General features: G+C 47.6%; 1 protein-coding gene across 3 annotated transcripts in view; it reads left to right on the top strand.

Annotated features, from left to right (window-relative positions):
- tanc1b (tetratricopeptide repeat, ankyrin repeat and coiled-coil containing 1b) overlaps positions 1-24,449 on the top strand; it is a 114,958-nt gene that overhangs the window by 49,455 nt on the left and 41,054 nt on the right. For all 3 annotated transcript variants that reach the window (XM_028990696.1, XM_028990694.1, XM_028990695.1), the window contains exons 5-7: positions 6,565-6,695; positions 8,766-8,955; positions 14,879-15,187. In XM_028990696.1, coding sequence (XP_028846529.1) covers positions 6,565-6,695; positions 8,766-8,955; positions 14,879-15,187 — 630 coding nt within the window. The remainder of the gene's footprint in view (positions 1-6,564; positions 6,696-8,765; positions 8,956-14,878; positions 15,188-24,449) is intronic.

Below are 24,449 nucleotides of genomic sequence, written 5' to 3'. Positions count from 1 at the left end.
CACATAACCCATGCTGAGTAATGAGTACAGGATGCTCTTTCCCAGTTGAAGTATCAGATCCTCCATTTTCCCACAGTCCCTTAAAGACCAGGAACCCTGAGATAATGCAGTTTTTGCTGTGGACTCTATTGCCTTCAATTATTTTGACCAGAATGTAGCAGCGGTTGAGTCTTGTGGCCTACTTCTCATTTCTTCATCCCATGCCTCCAAGCGAGGGCTTGACCATCGATATTTGCACGGGTGGCTCTGACTGTGTGTTTGACTTCTTCCCGTAGTCCAGGTTCCTTTCGTGCTTTCCAAGACATTATCTGTTCCCAAAAGAACTCCTAGACAACAAATATGCATGGCCTTGTGTTGATTTGAAAAACCTTTTGAAGAACACCTGTGCATGTGGGATATTTATCTGGTTTGTCAGTGTACGGTTCTTGTGACAGTCCGGTTATTGGAGGGGTAGATCAAAGGAAGATTGACAGACTCATAAGGAGTCTCTCCTGGGTCGGTAATTACCTGGGTGTCACAAGGTACTCGATGAAGATGAACATGAACGCCCCGTAGCGAACCATGATCCGAACAGTGATATGGGATTATTTGCAGGACTCCATTCAGACTTTACAATATTAACTTTATACCCATTATATTTTATAACTGGTTTGGCTTGAAGCGGCTGAAGGGTGTGGGCGGAGCATTGGGCCTGTGTTGTGCTCAATCTGCAACGCTTTCAGACCAACACTTCACTCCTTCAGGCTCCTGTCAGAACTAGGCTGTAATCACTGCTTTTTCACCAGTCTGTCAGCGTGTCAGGGCTCTCTGCGGGACGTTGGTGGGCACTACGAAAAAGCGCGCGTAATTCAGGGCCAGACGTGGGCTGTCTTGGGTAAGGAATTATTTTTGTTCCCACAGTTTCCATTCTTATTTGCTCAACAATGCAAAACATTTTTCCGGAACGGGACCGATTTGATGGAATGACGCAGTGTGATAGAATGTGTGGTGCAATGTGTCACAGAACATGTTTTTTTTTTTTGGTTTGTTTTGATTGTCAAAGCAGCCAGAAATAAATATATTCCACTCAATTTCCCATAATAGATTTTAGATTTTTGTATGGCTTTTTTCTAAAACTTTTCTTTTCCTAATTTTATTTCCAGTGTTTCATGTAAGTTATTTTTTGGCCGGTACTGCATACTGAATGTCTGGCTTGGTGTTGATTTAAGCTAGATGTATTTATTAATACCTTCGATCCTAAAGCAACTGTATAATTCTGTAATGATGTTTAAAAAGTCTGAGGTTAAGCTCAGCTGGCTTCGGCTGGAATGATCTGCTTAAGGAGACCACCAGGGGGGAGGTCCTTGATACTTCACCCGACAACTCCCCTGGACATTGCACTGAAATTCTGATATGTTGGACTTCTCGTGGTTAATTATGTCGGAAGAATGCCATGAAGAATCAGTGACAATCAGGAACATTTTCAAATGATCACTATTCAAGAGATTTATTGTCAGTACAAACGTATACACACAGGTGTGTGTGTGTGTGTGTGTATTTATATATATAAAATACATTTCACATGAATTTATGAAAAGTTGCACTGACTAAAACACTAAAAAACTTTAAAACCTTTTGTTCACTAAACAAGGACAACATATAAGATGCTTCAATAGTGGCTGAGCATTTGTGCAGTGGATCAATGTGCATTAAAGCACCAGTCCTACCAGTTACGCATGAATCGGCATCATGGGTAACATTCTCACTTGAGAAACAAATTCGATTTTCTTTCCTATGGTTCTATTTAGACGTCCACATTCATTCTTGAGATGGCTACATGCAACATGCTTTCAGGGGACTTCACTCCCTGCGGTTCAGTAACTGTGAGAGAAAATAAACCTTGAGATTGTGATCCTTGGAGCTGGTTTTGTTCTGAGGAATGACTTGTAATGTTAGGGTTCTGATTCATCTTAATGGCCTTCATAAACACGAGGCCTGCTATTACCGCTGGCATGGTCCGTAAAGCAAATAATCCGGGGCGCTTTCTTCTCCTGAGCGTCTGTTTTTCCTTCCACCGCTGTGATTGTGGAGTTATGGATGCGGAAGATGCAAATTGAATTGGTTTTATTTATCTGGGGTGGATAGTAGGAGTAGGTGTCGTCCACGGTTCGTTTTCGCTCCGTTTCCGCCCTGAACTGGGGCTGGTTGAATGGCGTTGATTGGTGTCGGGCGCAGACATGCGTGTTGGCATGTCCTCCTCGTCAGGCTCGGCACGTGGCCGCTTCATGTAAACGGACTGTGCACCTTTCACGGAAGACTGAAGTGTTTACAGCGATCCTACTGTCACTCCATGAGTCACGCGGTGTCATTTACTGACCGCTGTAATGCCATTCACTGCCACTAACATGATGTTGAATTGATTCCTCTCCGGAGGAAATGACAGTGGTGGCCCTAGCGGGTAAGGAAGCGGCCCCGTAACCGGAAGGTCGCCGGTTCGAATCGCGATCCTACAAGGTGCCACTGAGGTGCCACTGAGCAAAGCGCCGCCCCCACACACTGCTCCCCGGGCGCCTGTCATGGCTGCCCACTGCTCACCAAGGGTGATGGTTAAATACAGAGGACACATTTCGTTGTGTCACCACGTGCTGTGCTGCAGTGTTTCACAATGACAAACACTTTCACGTTCGCTCATGGGACCATTTAGCCCATCAAGCTTGCTTGGATCGAGCCAAACAAAAAATTGTAAGTAGTGAAATCCATTCTTATGGCTTTCTCAGATCTGAGATGTTCCCCTGCTAGTCTTTGACTAGAGCCATGGGTACTTGAGTCGGAACTGATGATCCCTTAGACTCCTTTGCTCAAAGCAAAACAAATTCAGTTCAGCCGAGCTCTGCTCGTAAGTCATCCCGCTAATGCCAGGAATCACTGTTGTAGCCCTGCAATGTTCTTTTTTGCAGCCCTTGGCTTGAACTCCTGTAGACGGTGCCCTGCGATCAGCCTCCTTAATTTGATGCACCATTTAATCATTCATCAGTATCCACTGACACTGGCCTCGCTGAGTGGCATCGGCCAGTCGCTTTGGTGCATGCCATCAGTATTGGCTTCTATTACCTTTGTTGTGTTGCATTATTTTTACCAGAGCTGGAGTTTTGGTGAATGTCCAATAGTTCTAGAACCCAACAGCTGAAACTGCTGAAAATATTGGTCAAGAACTGCAGCGGCGTATGCACATGAATGCTTAAATGACTGTAAATGTGGCAGAATCACTGCTGGTGCTGATTTTAGGAAGTTGCCGGACCACATGCAGCCCCCTAATAGTAGCCTGGGTGGTAGTAGCCTAGTGGGTAACACACTCGCCTATGAACCTGAAGACCCAGGTTCAAACCCCGCTTACTACCACAGTGTCCCTGAGCAAGACACTTAACCCTGAGTGTCTCCAGGGTGACTGTCCCTGTAACTACTGATTGTAAGTCGCTCTGGATAAGGCCGTCTGGTAAATGCCTGAAATGTAAATGTAAATGTAATAGCACATAATTAAAGTGCCGGAAGTGACCAGAGAGGGCAGCGGCCATCAAAATGCACAACAGCTCACCATGACACCGAAGGGCCGAATTAAAACAAAAGAACGAAATCGCCACACCTTTCACCCTGTGTTATTCATGGCTACTCCATGTCAGTTTGCATTGAAGGTTTAATTTAAAATTCAGTCCCGTGATGCAGAGGAGGGTGCAGAAAATACATTCGGTGGTGCTTTCGAACCAACGCATGAGTCTGTGGTGTCGAATCAAGTGAAACGCATCTCGGGTTCCTGATGTTAAATTTGGAACGCGGTTCCCCAGAGGCCAGTCCACTCCACTGATGTCACTGCCATGTCACTTCCCTGAGGGCCGGACCTCCACCTGGGCTTCTGTGTATCTCTTTCTAAATGCACAGAACACGGCACCTTTATTTTCTGAACATTTTCAGGGCTTTTGGATGTTTGGTTTTAAGGAATTTTTCATATGTTCCTGTTTGTAAAAATACAAATGGCCATCCTAAGACTGGGAGTTGTCTCATATAATTTGCCTGTTAATATCATTAACGTTCCTACTTGTGCCCTGTGAACATCTGTAGTAAAATGACACAGGGCCACAGGGTTGACTCCACTTATCTGTCATTTTTTGGGGTTGATGCACCATGAGAGTGTAGCAAGCCACAAGCACTGTCATTACAGACTGTATCCATTAAAATGCATTGCGTTTATGCATTATAAACCTTCTAATAATTACCTAGATTAGCATCATTAACCTAAAGTAACACAGCATAGCAGCTGAATAAAGGTCTGTAAGTCTAGTAGCTGGATAGTTAGTAGTAGCTCCTCATCTGCAAATACTCTGCAGCCACCCAGCACTCATACAGCACTCATATTTCTGCATCTTGCACATCATTCTTTATGTAATCTGTACATTCTGAATTGCCAGTCAAGTTATAAATATTTGTTCATTATCATCAACGTCAACCAGCATTCAACAAAATTCTGCCTGTGTCTAATCTGCTGGCTTTAAAAGCCAGACTATTTGGAGAGTCGGGGTGCTGATGCTGCTCTGCGTCTCGCCGGCTCGGCCTGTACCAGCTGTCGTAACACATGGTCCGGCCCCACCGCTGGAGCCGGGCCCTGGCGGACTCTCAGGGGCTTCGCCGTTTTTATCGGTGATGGAGCGGCCTGTCGGGTCGCGCTTAATAAAGGCCCAACTGACGGATGGATCCCCACACCGTAGAAACGCTCGGTGCCCCGCAGAGGCCGTTGCCTGGAAATGGACGTGGTGTAATCACTGCTGTGCTTCTTCCGATGACCTGTGTGGACTAAAGCGCACGAGCGTCTGTTTTGTATGAGCAACGACGACGCCGAGTCCTCACAACGTGCTTTTTATTTATTTTAACTTTCATTTGCCTGCAATTTATTCCAATTTCCTGAAAAATTAGGTCGTATTTCCTTTCCATAATACCCCATTACGAACCGTCACAACAAGCAAGGAAGCAATTTAACAAGAGCAGAGAGGCAATAAACTAATAAAAAATGCCCTTTATGTTGTTATTTATTCCAAACCTGGGCCGCTGGCCGGACATGAGGAAGGGGTCACCTGCTGACGTCCCAGCGCCCCGACATCATTAAGGTAACAGATGTTTCCCAGCAGCCACTGGGGCGTTATCTCTCTCCATCCAGCTGGTAAGGAGGCTCTGAATGGTGCTCATATCTTCCCTGGCTGGTACGAGCTGTGAAGTAAGCAGCCACTTTGCATACGAATAGAGCAGGTAGCGTCTAATGACAAAATAGCAACCAGCTAAAGGAACTAGACGTGGTTTTTGGGGGGAGGGAGAGGGAACCGTGGACAACGTATCCCACAATTCCGGCTCGGTGGCTCGGGGCAGCCTGCAGGACACCTCATCCCACATAGCAGCTCTATGTGGGATGTCCTCTCGGGATATATAAGCCTCCCCAACACAAGATGACCAAAAATCACCTCCCACCAACATAATGCACACACACACACACACACACACACATACACACCGTCATCTTAACTGGGGCTCTTATAAATACAGAGTGTGGCGGCGTAGTGCTGACTTCATTACGCCTTGGCAGTACATTATGCCGTTGGACAGGTCCGTATTTAATCAGATGGACCGCCGGCATTATTAATAACCGTGGAAGGGATGGGAGAGGGTGGAGGGTGGGGGTGCTGACAGGATGCAGTTTAATAACTTACTGTACCCGGGGCTCAGCTGTGCCCGGGGGATCTCAGGCTCCCTATCATCAGTGGCGGAACCAACACAACGCAAGACGGCATAGCGCATACCTGCTGCTGTCACAGCCACGTCCGTTCAGAAATGCAATCACGATTATCACTGTTTGGAATCTGGTATTGTTTGACGTACCTTTGACATAAATGTAATTAATTGTGTAAAAATGTGTGTTTTATAGAGTAACAGTGTTTTTTTTATTCTATGTAGCTATTTTACTATGAAATTTCCAATATTTCACGCATTTTATGTGTTTGCAATGTTTTATTATGCACATTATGAATTCAAATTTGTTGCTGTTTTTTGTTACTTGTTAGCTATTTTAGACGGTGCGTGTTTTACTTTATTGCTAATACTGAGTTTTTTCTTTTCAATACTACGTAGCTCTAAAACAGAGCATCTGTATTAAAATGTTTTTTTGTATATGTCGTTCTGTTCTCTTCCTCTTCAGTCTGTAGATGCACACATCACAGAGACACGATCTAAAGCACAGAGGGACGTTTTTTATGCATTTGTTCTCCGTCCCATTAAGAATTTCCACATTTAACGGTGAACGGCGCCACGTTATTCTCTGCGGCTCAGGCAGGAGGCAGGAAGCGGCGCTTACAATGAGCAGCCAACCCTCGGCTCATTTATATTCCCGTCCCCCTCCGACCAAGCGCTGTAAATAAGCACCGGCCGAACAGTACCGCGGATTGTGCCGCGGCCAGGGGGGCCGCCTGTCCGTCCGTCTGACCGCATGGGACGGCCAGGGAGGGAGGGCAGAGGAGGCGACTCTCACCGGGACTCGTTTTTCTCCCCCAGTGCCGCGAGCCGAGAGGGAGCCGGCGTCCTCACCTGCCACTCAGGAGCTGATGACCAGGCTGGGCTTCTTACTCGGCGAAGGGATCCCTGGATCAGCCTGCATTCCTATGGAAGACAAGCACGAGAAAAAGGTACTTCTGTTGTTCTCCCTCCCGGCAGCAGCTGCGGTGGTGCCGCAGATGAGGAGATAAAACGGGCACATGTGGACTCTGGGGGTCTCTGTTCATTTATGTGGCTCTCGCTGGACTTTGTGTTTGTTCCGGTAGAAGACATTCGTCACGTCGTGACGGTGTCACCACAGAAGTGCATGACAACTCAAATCCACAAATACTCATGTCACTTCTCGCTCAAGTTCATTCATTAGTCCCACTTGTGGTTGATCTTATTTAGCAGGCGGCTTCTCTGCTGTAATCCCTCCCTTGCATTAAAATGCATGTGTCTCATGCCCTTTTGAAAAAACTTTAAAATCTCTTTTCCAGCAGCTCGCAGATCTCATTTTTGCGGCTCCACTGATTCATTGTCTGGGCACGCGTTTAAATCCCGCTACCCAGGAAATAAGTCTCCAGTCGGCAGTCTCCAGTCTCCTCGGGGAGCTGGCATGTCAGCTGCCTCAGGACAGCGGCGAGCCTTGCCTGCCCGGCCCGAGTGCCAAGCCGTCGGTCACAGAGGACGCGAGCGAGCAGATCACACGAGGCGTGCAGATGCACGACGGATCAGCGGGGCTGATGGGGGGTGGAGGAAGTTGGTTACGCGTTCATCATGGGGGAGGCAAACCAAAACGACCAAGAGGTTTGAATCTGGAGGCAGACTAGTGCAACTACTACAACTAATACAAAATGCAGCAGCACGACTGATCTTCAACCTTCCCAAATTCTCCCACACCGCCCCTCTGCTACGTCACCTCCACTGGCTCCCAGTAGCTGCACGCATCAGGTTCAAAATACTGATGCTGGCCTACAAAGCCAAACATGGAGTAGCACCATCCTACCTCACAACCCTTATTACACCTCGCACTGCACCTCGTATACTCCGAGCCTCCAGTACTGCTCGCCTGGTCCCTCTGAAGGTAGAAGGAAGACGCTCATCTAGACTCTTCTCTGTCTTGGCCCCTCGGTGGTGGAATGAACTTCCCCTCGAGGTCAGAACAGCTCAGTCACTGAGCACCTTCAAACGACAGCTCAAGACCTTCCTCTTTAAAGAATACTTAGATTAAATTGTAATTTTCTTGTTGTCGAACTTTGTACAGAATCTACAACAGAGTGAATTAAATAGATGTATTCATAGTTGGTCCTAGTGAACCGGAATTGATCTCTTCATCGATGGTAACTTGAAAGCACGTTGTAAGTCGCTCTGGATAAGGGCGTCTGCCAAATGCCGTAAATGTAAATGTAGTGCAAGGGGCAAAAACTTGGATTAACATATTTACATTCGCCCTTATCCAGAGCGACTTACAACGTGCTTCCATGTTAATGATGATGAAGTGATCAGTTCTGGTTCACCAGGACCCCCAACTATGAATACAATCTATTATTCACTATGTTGTACTTTCTATACATAAAGTCAGACAATAAGAAGGTGACAAGTTCATCTAAATATTCTCTAAAGAGGAAGGTCTTGAGCTGCCGTTTGTGCCACCGTGCACGGTGACACAACGAAACGTGTCCTCTGCATTTAACCCATCACCTTACCGAGCAGCGGGCAGCCATGAAAGGGGCACGGGGGAGCAGTGTGTGGGGACGGTGCCTTAGTCGGAGGTCATAACAAACTTGTGGGGGCGTAGTCCAGGGGGGCGCATTCGGCAGCTGTGACCACGATGCTGAGGGAATAACACCTGGACAGCTTTGAAAGCCAGGCGTATGATGGCACGGAGCGTTGGCACCAACGCGTGACGCGATGCGGCCTGGGGGCAAAATCAGGGCGCCGGACGTGGGCTGGACCAACGTTGGGGGGACTGACAGGATTTTGGGCTCCGCTCGGCGGGTGGAGGAACGTAGCGGGTTCAGTTTTTCCCCCGCGAGCCTTCAGACGGAGGGAGGCAGGGTATTGATTTTTTTTAGCTGTTGTTGTTCGGGCCTCGCCGGGGGAGAAAAGACGGGCTTTGCTCGGTGTTCAGCAAATTTACTGATCGTTCTGAGAAACAAATTCATTCATATATATGAAAATGTGACGCGCCGCTTCTCTCGCTCTGTTTGTCGCCGCAGTGCTCAGTTATAAGTCAGGGCATCAGCCCGTGCTCCACGCTGACCAGCAGCACGGCGTCTCCGTGCACCGACAGCCCCTGCTCCACCCTCAACGGCACCGCCGGCCGCCCCCCGCTGAGCCGCTCCAGCCCCTGTGGCACAGTCCCCTCCCCCAGCTCCACCCTCGAGAGCAAGGACAGCGGCATCATAGGTGAGACGCCGACACGCTTCGTTTTGAAGCACAAACAACCAGTCATGTTTGATGGGTTCTTTTTTAATTTGATGGCCTTACTTAACCCTTTATAACTGTGCATAACCTCTGGTTGGCTGGTGAGTGTGTTCACTGCGTGTAGTGACAACCAGAACCATTTTTGTGCGTTTGCATGCATTGGTGAGTTTACACACATACATAAAAGTCTTGTTTCATGATGGTTTATCACGGTTTAGTCTGATTTCATTCAGTAATAGAGTAATACATTTGATTATATTTCATGCAGCAGTGCATTGTCACGTCTCCTCGGGTTCGTATTTTTTATTCTTTTTTAACTTTATTAATCCCGAAGGAAATTGCTTGTCTGCATTTAACCATCATCCTTAGTGAACAGTGGCCAGCCATGACAGACGCCCGGGAGCAGTGTTTGGGGACGGTGCTTTGCTCAGTGGCACTTCCGTGGCACCTTGGCGGCAACCTTCCTTGACCGCTAGGCCACCACTGCCCCACATTTAATTTGACCTTGTGTGACCTTCAACACTCATTGAGTTGTATTTTTATTTCATTTCGTCATCTGCTCAACACGGCCAAAACTAGAAAGGTCATGTGGTGTCGATGTTTGAGTATCAGTGTTCGTGCTGATAGTCTAATCGATTCAGGTTTGAGTTGCACAACATCTGTCCGCGTGTGACACAGAGCGCCGCCGGTGACACGTTCAGAGGCTGTGGTGCTCCAGGTTAATGCCATTTATTCAGCTCTATATAGTATCTACAGAGACTGACGGCAAGACATCAGCTTATTAATTACCCAGCATCCTCAGCCACAGCACTCCACATGCTGAGTAAAAAAAGACTTTGATAGTCTTATTGTTAATAAAAATAGATATTGTACTGAGTGCTCGGCAATATTTCCTTAACGTTTCAAAGGCAACCTTTATGACGGATTCACCTAATTACCCCATTGAGGTTTGTGGCCATTTAATGAAGCTCATTGTCTGGTTTTTGTCTCTCATTGTCTAATTTTTTGACAATTACATGTGAAGTGAAAGTGAAGTGATTGTCGTTGTGACACACAGCAGCACAGCACACGGTGCACACAGTGAAATTTGTCCTCTGAATTTAACCCATCACCCCGAGTGAGCAGTGAGCAGCCATGACAGGCGCCCGGGGAGCAGTGTGTGGGGACGGTGCTTTGCTCAGTGGCACCCCACAAATCGGGATTCAAACCGGCAACCTTCTGATTACGGGGCCACTTCCACTAGGCCACCACTGCCCCTGATTGTCATCAGCTTTCATAATTACTTAGAAATATGAATTAATACTACTTTTTCCCCCCTCTCTGTTAGGAAGATGAATTCTGTTTGTTGGGCCTGCATGTGTAGTGAGGCCGTCGCTGTTTTATTCCCCCCTCTGCCCTCGCTCAGTAATCAGACGCTCGTCCGTTGACATAATTGATAACTGGGACTCGCGCTCCCTGCCCCCAGCGGCGTATTATTGCCTTTTAAATAATTCACGGCGGCGCCGATATTGTATCTGCGACACGTATTCCTTTCCTCTTGTGTGTCGTGCCTCGCAGGCGGACAGGAGGGTCTGATAAGTGAGACGGAGCGTCTTTATTCGTCCCGTGGCTTCAAGGTTACTTCTCCGGCCGCACTAAATATTCCGTTTAGTGGCGGAGGGGGATGTGAAGAGATGGGCCTGGAATGTGACCCCCCACCCCCACCCCCTGGTGGAGAATCGGCGAGGCCGATTCTCGGCTGTGATTAGTTCCGTCGTCGGCTCTGAAGTCTGGGACCGACGGGGGAATGAAGGGTGTAAGACAACGCAGGAATTGGTCTGCGGGCGTTTTAAGCAGCACCTGCTTGACGGGGGGGCGGGGGGGGGTCATTTTGGATGTCATTTGTTGTCCTTAACTCTTCCTCATCTGGTGGTAGTAGCCTAGTGGGTAACACACTCGCCTATGAACCAGAAGACCCAGGTTCAAACCCCACTTACTACAATTGTTCCGAAGTGTGTCCAGGGGGGGGGGGACTGTCCCTGTAACTATTGATTGTAAGTCGCTCTGGATAAGGGCGTCTGATAAATGCTCAAAATGTAAATGTCTTGTCAAAATGTCTAGTCCAAACTCTAGCTGTAATGAGAACAGTAGTTAAAAAAACAATGTACTGTACGGTGTCATTTTCATTACAATTCAGTGACAGAACGGTGTAAAGTGTCACAACTTCTTCTGTTTCGGGGCAGTGGTGGCCTAGCGGTTAAGGAAGCGGCCCCAAGGTGCCACTGAGGTGCCACTGATTAAAGCACCGTCCCCACACACTGCTCCCCGGGCGCCTGTCATGGCCGCCCACTACTCACCAAGGGAGATGGTTAAATGCAGAGGACGGATTCCGTTGTGGCACCGTGTGCTGTGCTGTGTATCACAATGACCTTCACTTTCACTTTCAACTGGCAATACAGGTAACACAAAAGTAGCACTTTTATAGGAATTATTGTAGCATTTTGGTTATTGCCGTTTGACCACACGACTACAGTCCTCTGTAGCTTTTCTGGAACTGTCTGTAGGTTTCAGCTCAGTGCATCCTTCAGAATGTCCGCCATAAGTGCGCGCGTGTGTGTGTTTGTGTGTGTTTGTGTGTGTGTTTGAGATGACTAATATCTGCAGCTGTTGCCAAGTCTGTCTCCACTCTGCGCTACCAAACCACCGACGGCCCCGTCCAAGTCCAGGAAACAGCAGCTGCTGCCAACTGTAGTAGCCGGAGCGACTACAGTAAATCCCGGGGTTAAAGGTGCCAGATGAACAACGAGCCTCACACAAATCCAGCGTCCCGCGTCGGCTAATAAGGCGCGGAGACGCTGTTTTGAATTTCAAAAAGCCATCACCTCGAGTCTCTCCCGCAATAAGAGTGACGCAACGGCACGGCGCGTGATGAAATCCCTGTTATCTTTCTGAAGAGCAGTCAGATGGGCCCAGAAACGGATTTCACGCAACGGCCGTGCAGGTGGAGTGTTTTTTTTTTTTTTTTTCCCTGCTGCACCGTCTCCCGACCCGAATGCAGGCGCTTCTCTCCCGGAAAACCCATTTTTACGAATTCTGGTCATCAAGGTCAAGATTGAACAATTGGAGATCGGTGAGGTTCTGGGCTTCTGTGGGTAAACCTCAATACAAAACATGAGCCTTAAAGCAGCAGAAACATTTTTTGTGGAGAGACACTCATTTCAGCCAGAGACACTGCAGCGGCAGGAGAAGATGGGCAAGCTTAACCGTTCAATCTATACCATAATGGATGGGCTTTATCTTAAAGGACAGGCTTAAGTCTACCCACCTGCAGAATTGACACATGATTAGAGCTGTAAATCTTGGCCCCAACCTAACCCGTCGGGCTCGCACAGCACATGATCAGTCAGCAAACATGAACTTCTGGCCTATAGTACCTATCCTTTTCATTTTTTAATGAAACGTTAATTTAACTTGCTGGTGCGCTTTATTTATTTATTTATTTATTTTGCGCTTTAATTACCACAAGAGAGATATGAAAATGGATGCTGAGGAAGTGAAACGGAGGCTAGCCTCTGGCGATTATGTTATATTCCCGCACATTTCCTTTCCTGCTTTTAAAATACTGCATTCAAGGACGAATTCATTGTCGGGAGCTTTAAGAACCTTGTCCATCATAATGCCACCTCGTCCCTACGTGTTATTGCACTGCAAGTGTTACATTGCACCGTGTGTATATTACTTTCTTCTGTTTACTGCTAATCGTATTTTGTAAGGTGGTGACAGTAGCAGTGTACCATTACCATCATTACCATTTCTTATGCATTTCTGTTGCACAGTGTTTTTTTTTTCTCACGGCGTGTGATTTATTGCTTTGCTGTTGTCTTGTTAATGAAGATAAGGGATGTAGCGTTTCCACGGCGTTACGCTGCACTGTACTGCGTTCATTATTCCACCAAGGTTGATGTGTATATTAATATTTACTCGCTGTGCCTCGTAATTGCACCGCGGTGCAGGTCAGATAAGTGGAGCTGCATGGCGTTTGCTTCCCCAGGGGGTTCCAGGGTATGGATTAGAGGGACGCGCTATTATTTTCGGGGCCACGTAAGCTTCTATAAGCCCCACTTTTATGAATTGTATAAACATAAGCTGGTGCTGAGATCTTTGTTTACTCACTGTATTTAGAGCCGCCATTGTTTTTAATACCGCTTCCAACTGATATACAAAAACATCACATCTCTATGTGTTTATGTACAAATTAGAATAAATTAAATGCAGGCGCAGGCATTATTCATCCAGTAACTGTAAGACTTACTAATATTTATCTTTACATTTAAGGCATTAGGCAGACGCTTCCATCGATGAAGTGATCAGTTCTGGTTCACTAGGACCCCCAACTATGAATACAATCTTTTTATTCACTCTGTTGTAGTTTCTATACAGAAGTCAGACAAGAAGAAGTTTACAAGTTCATCTAAAGTTTACAAGTTCATCGTGAGATTACTAAGGACTGAACCAGTAGTTGGGTGGCCTGTGTTGACAGATAAGGGCGGATTCGTCTGATATGGTAGAGAAGGAATCCACATGAGCGGGAAAGTTTGCTGATGTGAGTCGAGAAGGAGAGTTGGTTGTCTATTGTTACCAAGACAAGGTTGCGGGCTGTTGTAGAAGCAGAGAGCTGTGAGTTGTCCAGGTAAATAGCAAGATCCTGATGTGGTGAAGAATCTGCTTATATGATATAAGTATATCAAAAGGTGCTTTAACAAAGTATTTGCAACAAGGTTAATGTACATTGTTATTGTTTTTGTACGTCACATCAAAGCACTGTTAAAAAAAAAAACAAGTTGTCAACTTTAATAGAGCTTTTTTTTTTACAGTGAGGCGGTAAAACTGAGATTCTGATCTTTCCGGGCAAACAACCCCCCTCAGCAAAACCTCTCAATTCAAATTGGCTCGCTACTGTTAACACCCACGGCGTCTGCAAAAAGCCTGTTTGGAGTTTGGATTGACGGCAAACTGAGTCTGAACCATCACGTTGCTGCGATCTCCAGATCCTGCAGGTTCACTCTCTACAACATTCGCAAGATTCGGCCTTTTCTCTCGCAACAGGCTACGCAGCTCCTCGTCCAGGCAATGGTCATCTCCAAACTCGACTATTGTAACTCTCTCCTGGCTTGAGCCTCTGCAGTCACCATAAAACCACTCCAAAATAATGCAGCCCGTCTCATCTTCAATCAGCCAAAATACACCCATGTTACGACTCTTCTCACCTCTCTCCACTGGCTCCCGGTAGCTGCTCGCATTGAGTTCAAATCCTTGATGCTGCCTAAAGGGCTGTAAATGGAAGTGCACCCTCCTACATCAACACACTACTACCTAGCTACACTCCTGCACGCTCTCTCAGATCCGCAAATGAAATGAGACTGAAAATTCCCTCTTCGCGGGGTCTCCGATCCCAATCGACTCTGTTCTCCTTCGTTGTCCCTGGCTGGTGGAACAACTTGTCCTGCTCCATTCGACTAGCCGAGACTAAACACCTTTAAGAAGCAGTTGAAAACCCACTTGTTCAAAAAGTATTTCAGACGAATCTAACACTTACACACGCACAGGCACACACACTGCACAAAATAAAAATCTAAAAAAGAATTTCTTCATCTAGCACTTAACAATTCCCTAGCATGTTCTATTCTTGACAAGTTGGGCCTTATCAGGGCTCTTAGTTTTTGTAACTTGCAGTCTATAGAAACCGAATGAGAATTGCTGGTGTCTTCTCCTTGTAAGTCGCTTTGGATAAACGCTTCTACCAAGTAAAGTAAAGTAAAAGTTTTGAACCGGTTTATGACGTTTTTTTGTTTTTCACTGGGTGTGCAGATCTCTATTCAAATCGACCTGGTAAAATCTGGTGAAATGGGTTCCCTCTGTCCTGCAGCCACCATCACCAGCTCGTCGGAGAATGACGAGCGCAGCGGCTCCAGCCTGGAGTGGAGCAAGGACGGCAGCGTGAGGAGCGGCGGGCAGCAGCATGGGCCGGCCCGCGCCCTGCGGCCCGACACCTGTTCCCCGGTGGCAGAGGAGGAGCCGGCCGGGGCACCCGAGGCCGGCGCCAGGGCCAACGTGGCGGCGCCGATGGCCGTCGCCATGCCGACGGCGCCGCCTGGGCCTCAGGCGGAGGGTCCCGTCCACTACCCGTCCCAGAGCGCCGCGGGATTCATGATGCCCCGGCCGAATTCCGTCGCAGGTGAGAGAGGCGGAGCTTTTGGTTTTTTATTCTGTCACGCCGCTTGGCACCGGCTGTAACGTCTGTACGAGAAACGGAAAAATTGAGCTGGAGGTGTTTAGGCGGTTTGGCACCGACCTCGTGGCAGACTTTCGCTCATTCATTAGGAGCTTAAACTTCTGCTGCTCCGTTGATGAGTTTCCTCCTGTCTCACACACACACACACACACACACACACACACTCACTCCACGTGCCCACCGACACACACAGCAAGGGCGAAGCTCGGGTTTACGTCTCCGTTTGCACGCAGGTGTTCTGGCAGCGCTCACCATGTGGCACGTCGGCACCAGCAGATGCCACCACGGGTATCTCCAGAGGTCCAGTGGAGCCTGTGCCTCCATGAACTGTTTTGGTGGACCTACTCTGTATTAATCAGGTGGACATAACATTATGTACACTCGCCTATAACCATCGTGTCCCTGAGCAAGACACTTAACCCTACGTTGCTCCGGGGGGGACAACTGTCCCTGTAACTACGGCCGTGTGGTAAAAACTGTAAATGATGAATGAGAAATGCTGTGAATATTATGGCGGACGGGTGTTCCGATGCTTGTGTTCACGAATGGTTTCGCCTCTCCGGCTGTGCTGCGTTGGGGGCGGGGGCTGATTACAGAGACGGCGGAGGAGGCGGTGGCTGGGGACAGACGGGGCGGGATGGGCGGGTTGGGGGACGCGAGGGCAGGGGGCAGGGCAGCCTGAGACGGGACCCTGGATCTGCACCTCATTCCTGAGGAAAGGCCTGATCGCAACATACCGACAGCTGCAGCTACACAAGCCACACACGCTCACACACACACACACACACACACACACACACACACACACACACTTCTTTCAGTTCCCTGTCACCTTGGCCTGGTTTTCTGTGCTTACAGCTCAGCGCACACCCTTAACGCACCCTTGAGTATGTGCTTCTATTCTTCACCTTCTCTTTCTTTCTTCTCCATCATCTCCATGCTCAGACGCTTTCTCTCTGACGCTTTCTCTCTTTTTTCTTATTTCTGAAGCTCACGCTTCGCGTCTTTGTTCGTTCGCGTGCGTGTGAACGTGTGACGTCTGCTCTGAGCGGCGCCGCAGCTTTTGGGAAGGCCGCTTTGAGTGAAGATGAATGGAGAGATGGACTCGTTCTGTGGAGACTCCGCTGGGCATGCTGCAGCCCCGGCGGAGGGTCTTAAACTCGGCAGGCCTTCATTCACCCTCCGCCCCTGCGCAGAACGTCACGAACGTTCTGACCGCGTGAAGCAGCGGCAGAAAACTGCACCTGCAGCTCTGAGGGGAAAATCTGAGAGGCCTCAGCAACATTTTCTTCCTGACATTCTGTATGTAAAATGTTTTTTATTTTCATCAATAGTCTGCTGATGGGATGAAATAGGAGGGTTAAGTCTGCACGGTTGGTCTGATCATCCTGTTTTTTTCCCAGCCTGTCAGTAACTCAGTTGACATGTGAAAGTGTGTGTATGTGCATATCTGTCACATTCATTTTTTTTTTTATAAATTTCAATGGTTTTATTTATAGGGTGGTAGTAGCCTAGTGGGTAACACACTCGCCTATGAACCAGAAGACCCGGGTTCGAATCCCACTTACTACCATTGTGTCCCTGAGCAAGACACTTAACCCTAAAATTGCTCCCGGGAGTCTGTCCCTGTAATACTGATTGTAAGTCGCTCTGGATAAGGGCATCTGATAAATGCTGTAAAAAAAATGTAAAAAAAAAAAAATCTTGCTACAGTCACAACAACATGGCCGGGGGACGAAGGAAAAAGGAGAGAGAAATAGATACGTTGAACAGACAGTCGACATATAGAGGAGGGAGAGGGTGGAGGGTTGGAGAAGGATAAGGAACACCGACCATCTGCTTCTGTACCTGCTTATACAGACAAAGAAAAAAAAAACATGGCAACAAGCAACATCTGTATAAATCGCAGTAAATAATGAATATTAAATGGTATAAACAGCACACACTACTAATAATACAAGAGATGTTCAGCTGCTCCAGACAATGTGTTTGTGCGCCTGTGTGAGCCCTTATGTGTAGCCCTGAGTGCACAACACAAGGTTTCTCTGTGTAAGTGGTTGATAGTGTTTGTGGACAGCCAGAGCATGAAGCCAACATATACAAGGCCCAGGCCATAGACATCCAGAGACCTCCCACTTAGGGAGTCCTAAGGGGGCCACCGCAGGAACCCACCTAGAAAAGGGCAGAGGAGAACCCCGGAGGGGAGAAGGGGGCACCCAGCAGCCCCGGCACCCAGGTGTTTTTGGTGTTTGAAATCAAACTAATAATGATGGGGCAGTGGTGACCTAGTGGCTAAGGAAGTGGCCCTGTAATCAGAAGGTTGCCGGTTCGAATCCCGATCTGCCAAGGTGCCACTGAGGTACCACTGAGCAAAGCACCGTCCCCACACACTGCTCCCCGGGCGCCTGTCATGGCTGCCCACTGCTCACCAAGGGTGATGGTTAAAAGCAGAGGACACATTTCGTTGTGTCACCGTGTGCTGTGCTGCAGTGTTTCACAATGACCTTCACTTCACTTTCACTTTAATCATGGTCACTGAATGGTGCCATACAAACAGAAAGGTGGTTTATTGAATCAGCTTTTTATTTGTATCATTATTGCACCTGAGCCCATATTGCCAATATTCGGTGCATATACTGATGTTTAATGCGGATCTTTATTTCCCTTATCTGCTCCTGAGTGACACGCTAACAGGTGGCGTCTCCTGTTTACACTCATAATCCCAGTTATAAACTTCCTCGGCTGCAGCGGAGACTCGGCTCGCACCTCGAATGTTATGGTTTGTCACCATGCGCCTTCTCGGCAGATGAGGAGTAAGGTGAGGCTGGCCGGTCCTGGGGGGGTCATTTTGGACAGGGGGCTGCGTGAATGGGGTCTGTCTGGTGTTAGGGTCAACGGAGGCGGTGTTTGTACGTTTTGCTGGTTCTGCATTTTGTACACAGCACACTGGAGTAATCACACCACCTGACTGGCTACACACGCAGAGAGAGACTCTGCACCTGTTTAACTACACAAAGTATAATGAGACACCTCCATTTTCATTCACTCACTCCCTCTGAACACCTCCACCAGCACCAAGTGTGTCCCCCGGCGTATTGCGAGGGGATCGTTTCTTATTTCGATCAGTAATCCCTCCTGAAATCAGCAGATATAAATCCCAAATTGCATTATTCCTCAGTTTGGGGGTCGTCGCTGTGCCATTTTATGGCCCTGTTTTGGCGATGGCAGCGTTCATCCCGCTCACAAATGCGCTCATCTCTGGCATTTAAATGGTTCCCCAGGATTTTACTGCCTGTTAGTCGGAAATAAGCCCACATACATACACATTCCCGCTCCACTCAACCCAAAACCTAACTGGCTTTATTAGGACAGGGAGGGTGAGGATGGGACCCAGTGGGTGTTTTATCCGATGTGTTTACGTCTCTTTTACTGACCAGACAGTCTGGGATCGTCGTCTCATATTTGTGTCATGCCGCGGCTTGTGTATTTGTCAGGCCTGAATGTCTCCCTGGACTTCAATAGCCTTTGTTCAATAGCCTTTCCTGATTGGCCTTGTAAAAAAGACCGTGTTAAAACCACTTCAACTTGATGTTACCTGGCAGAAAGAGGCATGGCACAATAGAGGTTAAAAATGAACAGTTTCTAATTTATTAACACCGGTAAATAATTATTGTAGTTACATGTGAATATGGAATGTAAAAAGGTACCAAGGTTACAGAGAAAATACAAATGAGAAGAAAGAGTAAAGGGGGAGCGAGAGAGGGAAAGAGGCAGAGCCATGGGAAGAAATAAGATGATAGAGCAGGCTCGAAAACCAGAAGATCCGGTTTCGATGGAAAGACAGCTGGGAAAAGCAAAGAAAAGAAAAAAAGCCCCTTGCCCACATGTGAGCAGACCTTTATACCCCTGGCCTACAGGAAGTTGTCACTGGCCTACAGGAAGTTAACACTGGCCTACAGGAAGTTGTCACAGACCAATCAGAACCTCTTGTTTCTGATGTCACGCCCCCGGTGCCTCCCATCTGGGGAAGACAAAGAGAGTGGGCGGTCCTGACGGCCGACACCTCACACTTTGCCATCTCACAAACGGCATGAAAAACAGAGGTGTTGAATCTTCATGCACAACAATTGGCACAGGAATGTTACATATTTACTTGTAGACGGCCGCTATGCAAAACAAAAGCATGGCCCTGCAACGCCCAATCTTACAGCCTCCTCCCCTAAAAGAACCATGTTGAACCATGTAGCTATTTCAGAAGCAAAGGAAACAAACATGACATTGAGTGTCAATCCACAGAATAACAAAGCGTCAATGTGTAGGGTTTTTTTCCTCAAGAAATTCCACAAATTAGCCCCGACTCTGCCATTGTTGAGACAATGCAATAAAGTCAGACTACAGAGTCTGAGTCAAAGTCGTCGGACCACTGTAAAGTTGTCTCTACATGATTCTCTTTTTACTTATCATAGGGTTGTTAAGGGTTTGTACTTCATGACTGTGTTGCCAGACGTACGATAATTACTGTATCTGTATGATAACTATTGTATATGCATGATAACTTTACCCTCTGTACAATGTATGATCAATAATATGTACAATCATTTTACTCCCTTAATTTTATCCTAAATTATTTCATTAGCACTACGGGGTACAGATCTCTGTTTACATCTGGCTTGTTAATGCACAGTCATGTCGCGTACCTTTACAGCCAATCAATGCCCGACGTAATGGTGTCAAATAGGTGTCAAACCTGCGACACACAGGCCACATCCAGCATGATCATTTAATAAAGTACTATTATAATGTCTCGGTGATATGAAGCAATGATAATGCTACACATCCCATGTTGCAGTGCTTCAGTTGCCTTGCCAAACACAATCCCATAAGTTCTGGCCACTTGAGCAATTGAGTTTGAAACCCCTGATGTATTACATTTACATTTACATTTACGGCATTTGGCAGACGCCCTTATCCAGAGCGACTTACAACATGCTTTCAAGTTACTTCAGTTCAGTTCTACTTCATTAGGACCCTCAACTATGAATCTTTTATTCACTCTTGTTGTTGATTCTGTACACAAGTTCGACAAAAAGAACGTTACAAGTTAATCTAAATATTCTCTAAAGAGGAAGGTCTTGAGCTGCCGTTTGAAAATACTCAGTGACTGAGCTGTTCTGACCTCGAGGGGAAGTTCATTCCACCACCGAGGGGCCAAGACGGAGAAGAGTCTAGATGAGTGTCTTCCTTTTACCTTCAGAGATGGGGGGACCAGTACTGATGTATTGAGTGGTGACAATCAAATTAGACAATGATGAGTGGTTTAAGCGTGGATTTGCATGGCAGAGTTGCAGTTACAGAAGACGTTTATTTGCAGTTATGGAAGTTATGGTCTGTAGCTAGAACAAACAATAAAGATTTCTGTCGTTTCTGGGCTGTTCTGCCCAGAGGTGCTTTTACAAACGTTCTTTAGGTAACAGTTGCATCATACACTATAATTTGCACAGCCTATGATAATATGTGTTATTGAAGCAGATTTTCAGGGCAACATCAGAACGTGTGCATGATATTTTTTCTGAAAATACGATAATTTTTAGCTGCTGGTACAATTAATTTAGTACCTGGCAACACTGTCCTTCACTCTCGTAGACCGTAGCTTGTATTTATAGGTCTATAGGTCTGGCCACAGTGGATGAGTTGAGCCTGTCTGTGTCTGCTGTACAAGTTCTGCCTTTTTTTCACACTTTTTGGCCGCAGTAAGGATTTGCGAGCTCAGAGGTGAGCAGCAACTGAATATTTTTTATTTTCTTTTAAGTGAAATTCCTCTGATCTGTCATCAGCCGCCCGACTGTATCTGAACTACCCTTGATGTCGCCACGATTCTACGGAGCCCAGTTGCCATGGAGTGGAGCGTACACCCTCCCCTCACCACCTGTGAGGAAGAGGAGGTGGAGGAGCAGGAGGCTGGCTCCCATTAGGGATTCTACTCAGCCTGTGGAGCCTTGTTCCTGGAAGGAGCTTCATTCGAGGATCACAGGGATGGGCCGTCCTCCAGATCGTAAGCCTGGCAGATGGGCTTCGAACTGGATGGGCACAGCTTCCTCTGGAGAGACACAAGCTCATCTCCTGCATGTCAAAGGTTGTCCACGGAGAAGTGGCCTGTGGATCAGGAGTGAAAGCAAGATGGAGGGGGCGGAACCTCACTGCACCAGCCTGCAGTTTTTCCGAGCGGGACTCGGGGCCAAAGGCGTTTCGGTAATTGAACCATCGATTGGCTGAACACATCTACTCGGCTGTTCGTGTGGTGGCTTGTGCTTAAATCTGGGACCAAGAACCAGCGGGGCTCGCTGTTGAGAGTGAAGAACTCGGCACGACTTCATCTGCTCATGCTAATGTTGTATCTTGCAACCCCCAGCTGATCTTACCCACGTGAACTAGATGAATATGCATCAACATGAAAGCGCTTTGTGGAAGTGTTCAGATGAGTATTGCACACCTGTTACAGGACGGGGCACATGGTGGCCTAGCAGTTAAGGAAGTGGCCCCGTAGTCAGAAGGTTCGAATCCCGGGCCGCCAAGTTGCCACTGAGGTGCCACTGAGCAAAGCACCGTAGCTGTCATGGCTGCCCACTGCTCACCAAGGGTGATGGTTAAATACAGAGGACACGTTTCACTGTGTGCACCGTGTATCACAATGACAATCACTTCTCTTTAAACGATTACTGAAACGCCACAAAGTAACTGTGCTCTACGACAAGAATTTCAATGTCAACACACAAATGTTTTATTGCCTTCCTCCCGGCTCCGGAACGTTTCCCAGACTAATATACTCTCTCGAGGTTACCGTAGTAAGGTCCTTTCACAGGTCCTTCCGTTGGGCTGGGAGGGGTTGTGTTTGAGGCCAAAAAAACACATTAAAATGTAAATATAATAACTCGTATTATTTGATTGCATGCGTGTTTATCCTGTCTGCAACAGTCTTTTTCAAAATGCGTTATTCTTTGTTAAATTGGTGCATAAATGATTTGCGATCTTAAGCTCTTGAGAACTTAAGACGTGCGCAGCGTTTTGCTTGTGATGAATTTTACATTTCTTGCAGAAGCCTTTGGAAACGGAGCCTTTGTGCCGACGCTGTGCCGATTGGTCGTTTTTTTTTTTCCGCACCAGTCGACGGGACTTTGACATTTTATACAGACGATGCGGCCCGTCGTACACATAGACAGGCTCGGCACGGGTGTGTTGGCGGTCGGCGGGGGCCGGAGGCTCAGTGGTGAAGGGCCTGACTGACAGGAGTGTAGCTTTTATCTTCTCCGTCTTTCCTAAAGGTCACCCCAACGTGGGCAGCGTCTCTTTACCTGAAGGCCGGCCACTGAGCTCAGACGGGAAAAAATAAGAGCCGGTTTTCCTTTCGAGCAGCCAATCGATCGGCCCAGCTTTTCAAGGGCCAATTAACATCCACCTCATTTGCACTCATCGGCGTAAAAAAACACCCGAAAAGAGAGGCAGGTAACCATGTACGGTGCTCTCCACCACCATGGATTCCAGGGACACGAACGAAGGCGATACGTTGGGGGGATCTGTCTGCCGTTTGCGGCTCGGGAATCCATCTCCGTATGCGTTGTTGATGCCCTGATCAAGTGTTTAGCAGGTAAGGTAGTGGACTAATTGTCTAAATTGCCTGCCGTCAATTAGGCACTTCGGGATATTTCAGCACCACTCATGGATCTGTCGTTCAGTACCACTCATGGTTCTGTCGTTCAGCACCACTCATGAATCTGTCATTCACCAACACTCATGGATCTGTCATTCAGCACCAGTCATGGATCTGTCGTTCAGCACCACTCATGGATCTGTCGTTCAGCACCAGTCATGGATCTGTCGTTCAGCACCACTCATGGATCTGTCGTTCAGCACCAGTCATGGTTCTGTCGTTCAGCACCAGTCATGGTTCTGTCGTTCACCAACAGTCATGGTTCTGTCGTTCAGCACCAGTCATGGTTCTGTCGTTCAGCACCAGTCATGGATCTGTCATTCAGCACCACTCGTGGTTCTGTCGTTCAGCACCACTCATGGTTCTGTCGTTCAGCACCACTCATGGTTCTGTCGTTCACCAACACTCGTGGATCTGTCGTTCAGCACCAGTCATGGATCTGTCGTTCAGCACCACTCATGGTTCTGTCGTTCAGCACCACTTATGGTTCTGTAATTTTTTTAAAACACAGAGTGACGGACCCACAATTCATTTCCAGTCGAGTGAGAAGTGGCTCAGTTTGTGAAAGTTCGAGAAACTTTTCCCAACCCTTGATTCCTGGGCCTGGGCTGGTCAGTATCAGGCACCGATAGAGATTTTTATTTTTTATATTTTTTTAGCCTTCTTCTTTTGGGCCAAGGTTATCTCAGGTGTGCAGGACACAATCGTGTGTATATATATATATATATATATATATCTCGTTTTTTTTTTTTTTTTTTTTGGCCTCGTGGTCTCGTCCAACAGCGGCCACGAGAGGCGTTTCACACTTAATCTGCTCAGTCACTTTCTGTCCCCCAGCACTGTGTCCTAAGCCTCTTCAGTCTGGATTTTTGCACTTCCTCCATGGCTGCTCAGGAGGCTTCGACACGGAATGCCAGCATTTCGCTCGCTGCCATCTGCACCCGGGCCCACTCTTTTTACCCACTCTGAGTGAGAGAGCGAGCGTGTGTGTGCGTGTGTGTGTGTGTGTGTGCGTGTGTGTTGTCTCCTACATTCCCAGCAACTCCCCCCTTCCTCCGCTCCCCAATAATCATCTCTGTCACAGAGACAAAGAACACCGGCATTCAAAGGGCAGAGGGCAGAGGCATTGTGTCCCAATGTAATCCCGAGCCGGGCCGGAATACTAATGCACTCCGTCACGCGGGAGCTTGGCGGGCGTGTAATCTCTCGCCGCTGGGCAAGTTTCTGTGGAAATGGCCACCAGCGTGCATCGTGGTGACGTGCGCTGCAACTTGAACGATAGCCTGCCGGTGACGGGAATGAGGGAGGTGGGGCAGAGAGAGAGGGAGAGAGAGAGAGAGAGAGAGAGAGCAGTCGTGTTGCAGACCACTGATGTCAGCATGGGGCTTGACTGATGCGCCGGGGCTGGATCTACGCAAGATCTTTCAACTTTATCTCTCCCTCCATCCTTTCCTTCCGCCTCCTCCTGTCCTCCTCTATCTTCATCCTCTTTCCTTTGCT

This window comes from Denticeps clupeoides, chromosome 9, assembly GCF_900700375.1.
Source record: "Denticeps clupeoides chromosome 9, fDenClu1.1, whole genome shotgun sequence".
Lineage (NCBI taxonomy): Eukaryota > Metazoa > Chordata > Actinopteri > Clupeiformes > Denticipitidae > Denticeps > Denticeps clupeoides.
This window is presented reverse-complemented; position numbering and strand designations above follow the sequence as displayed.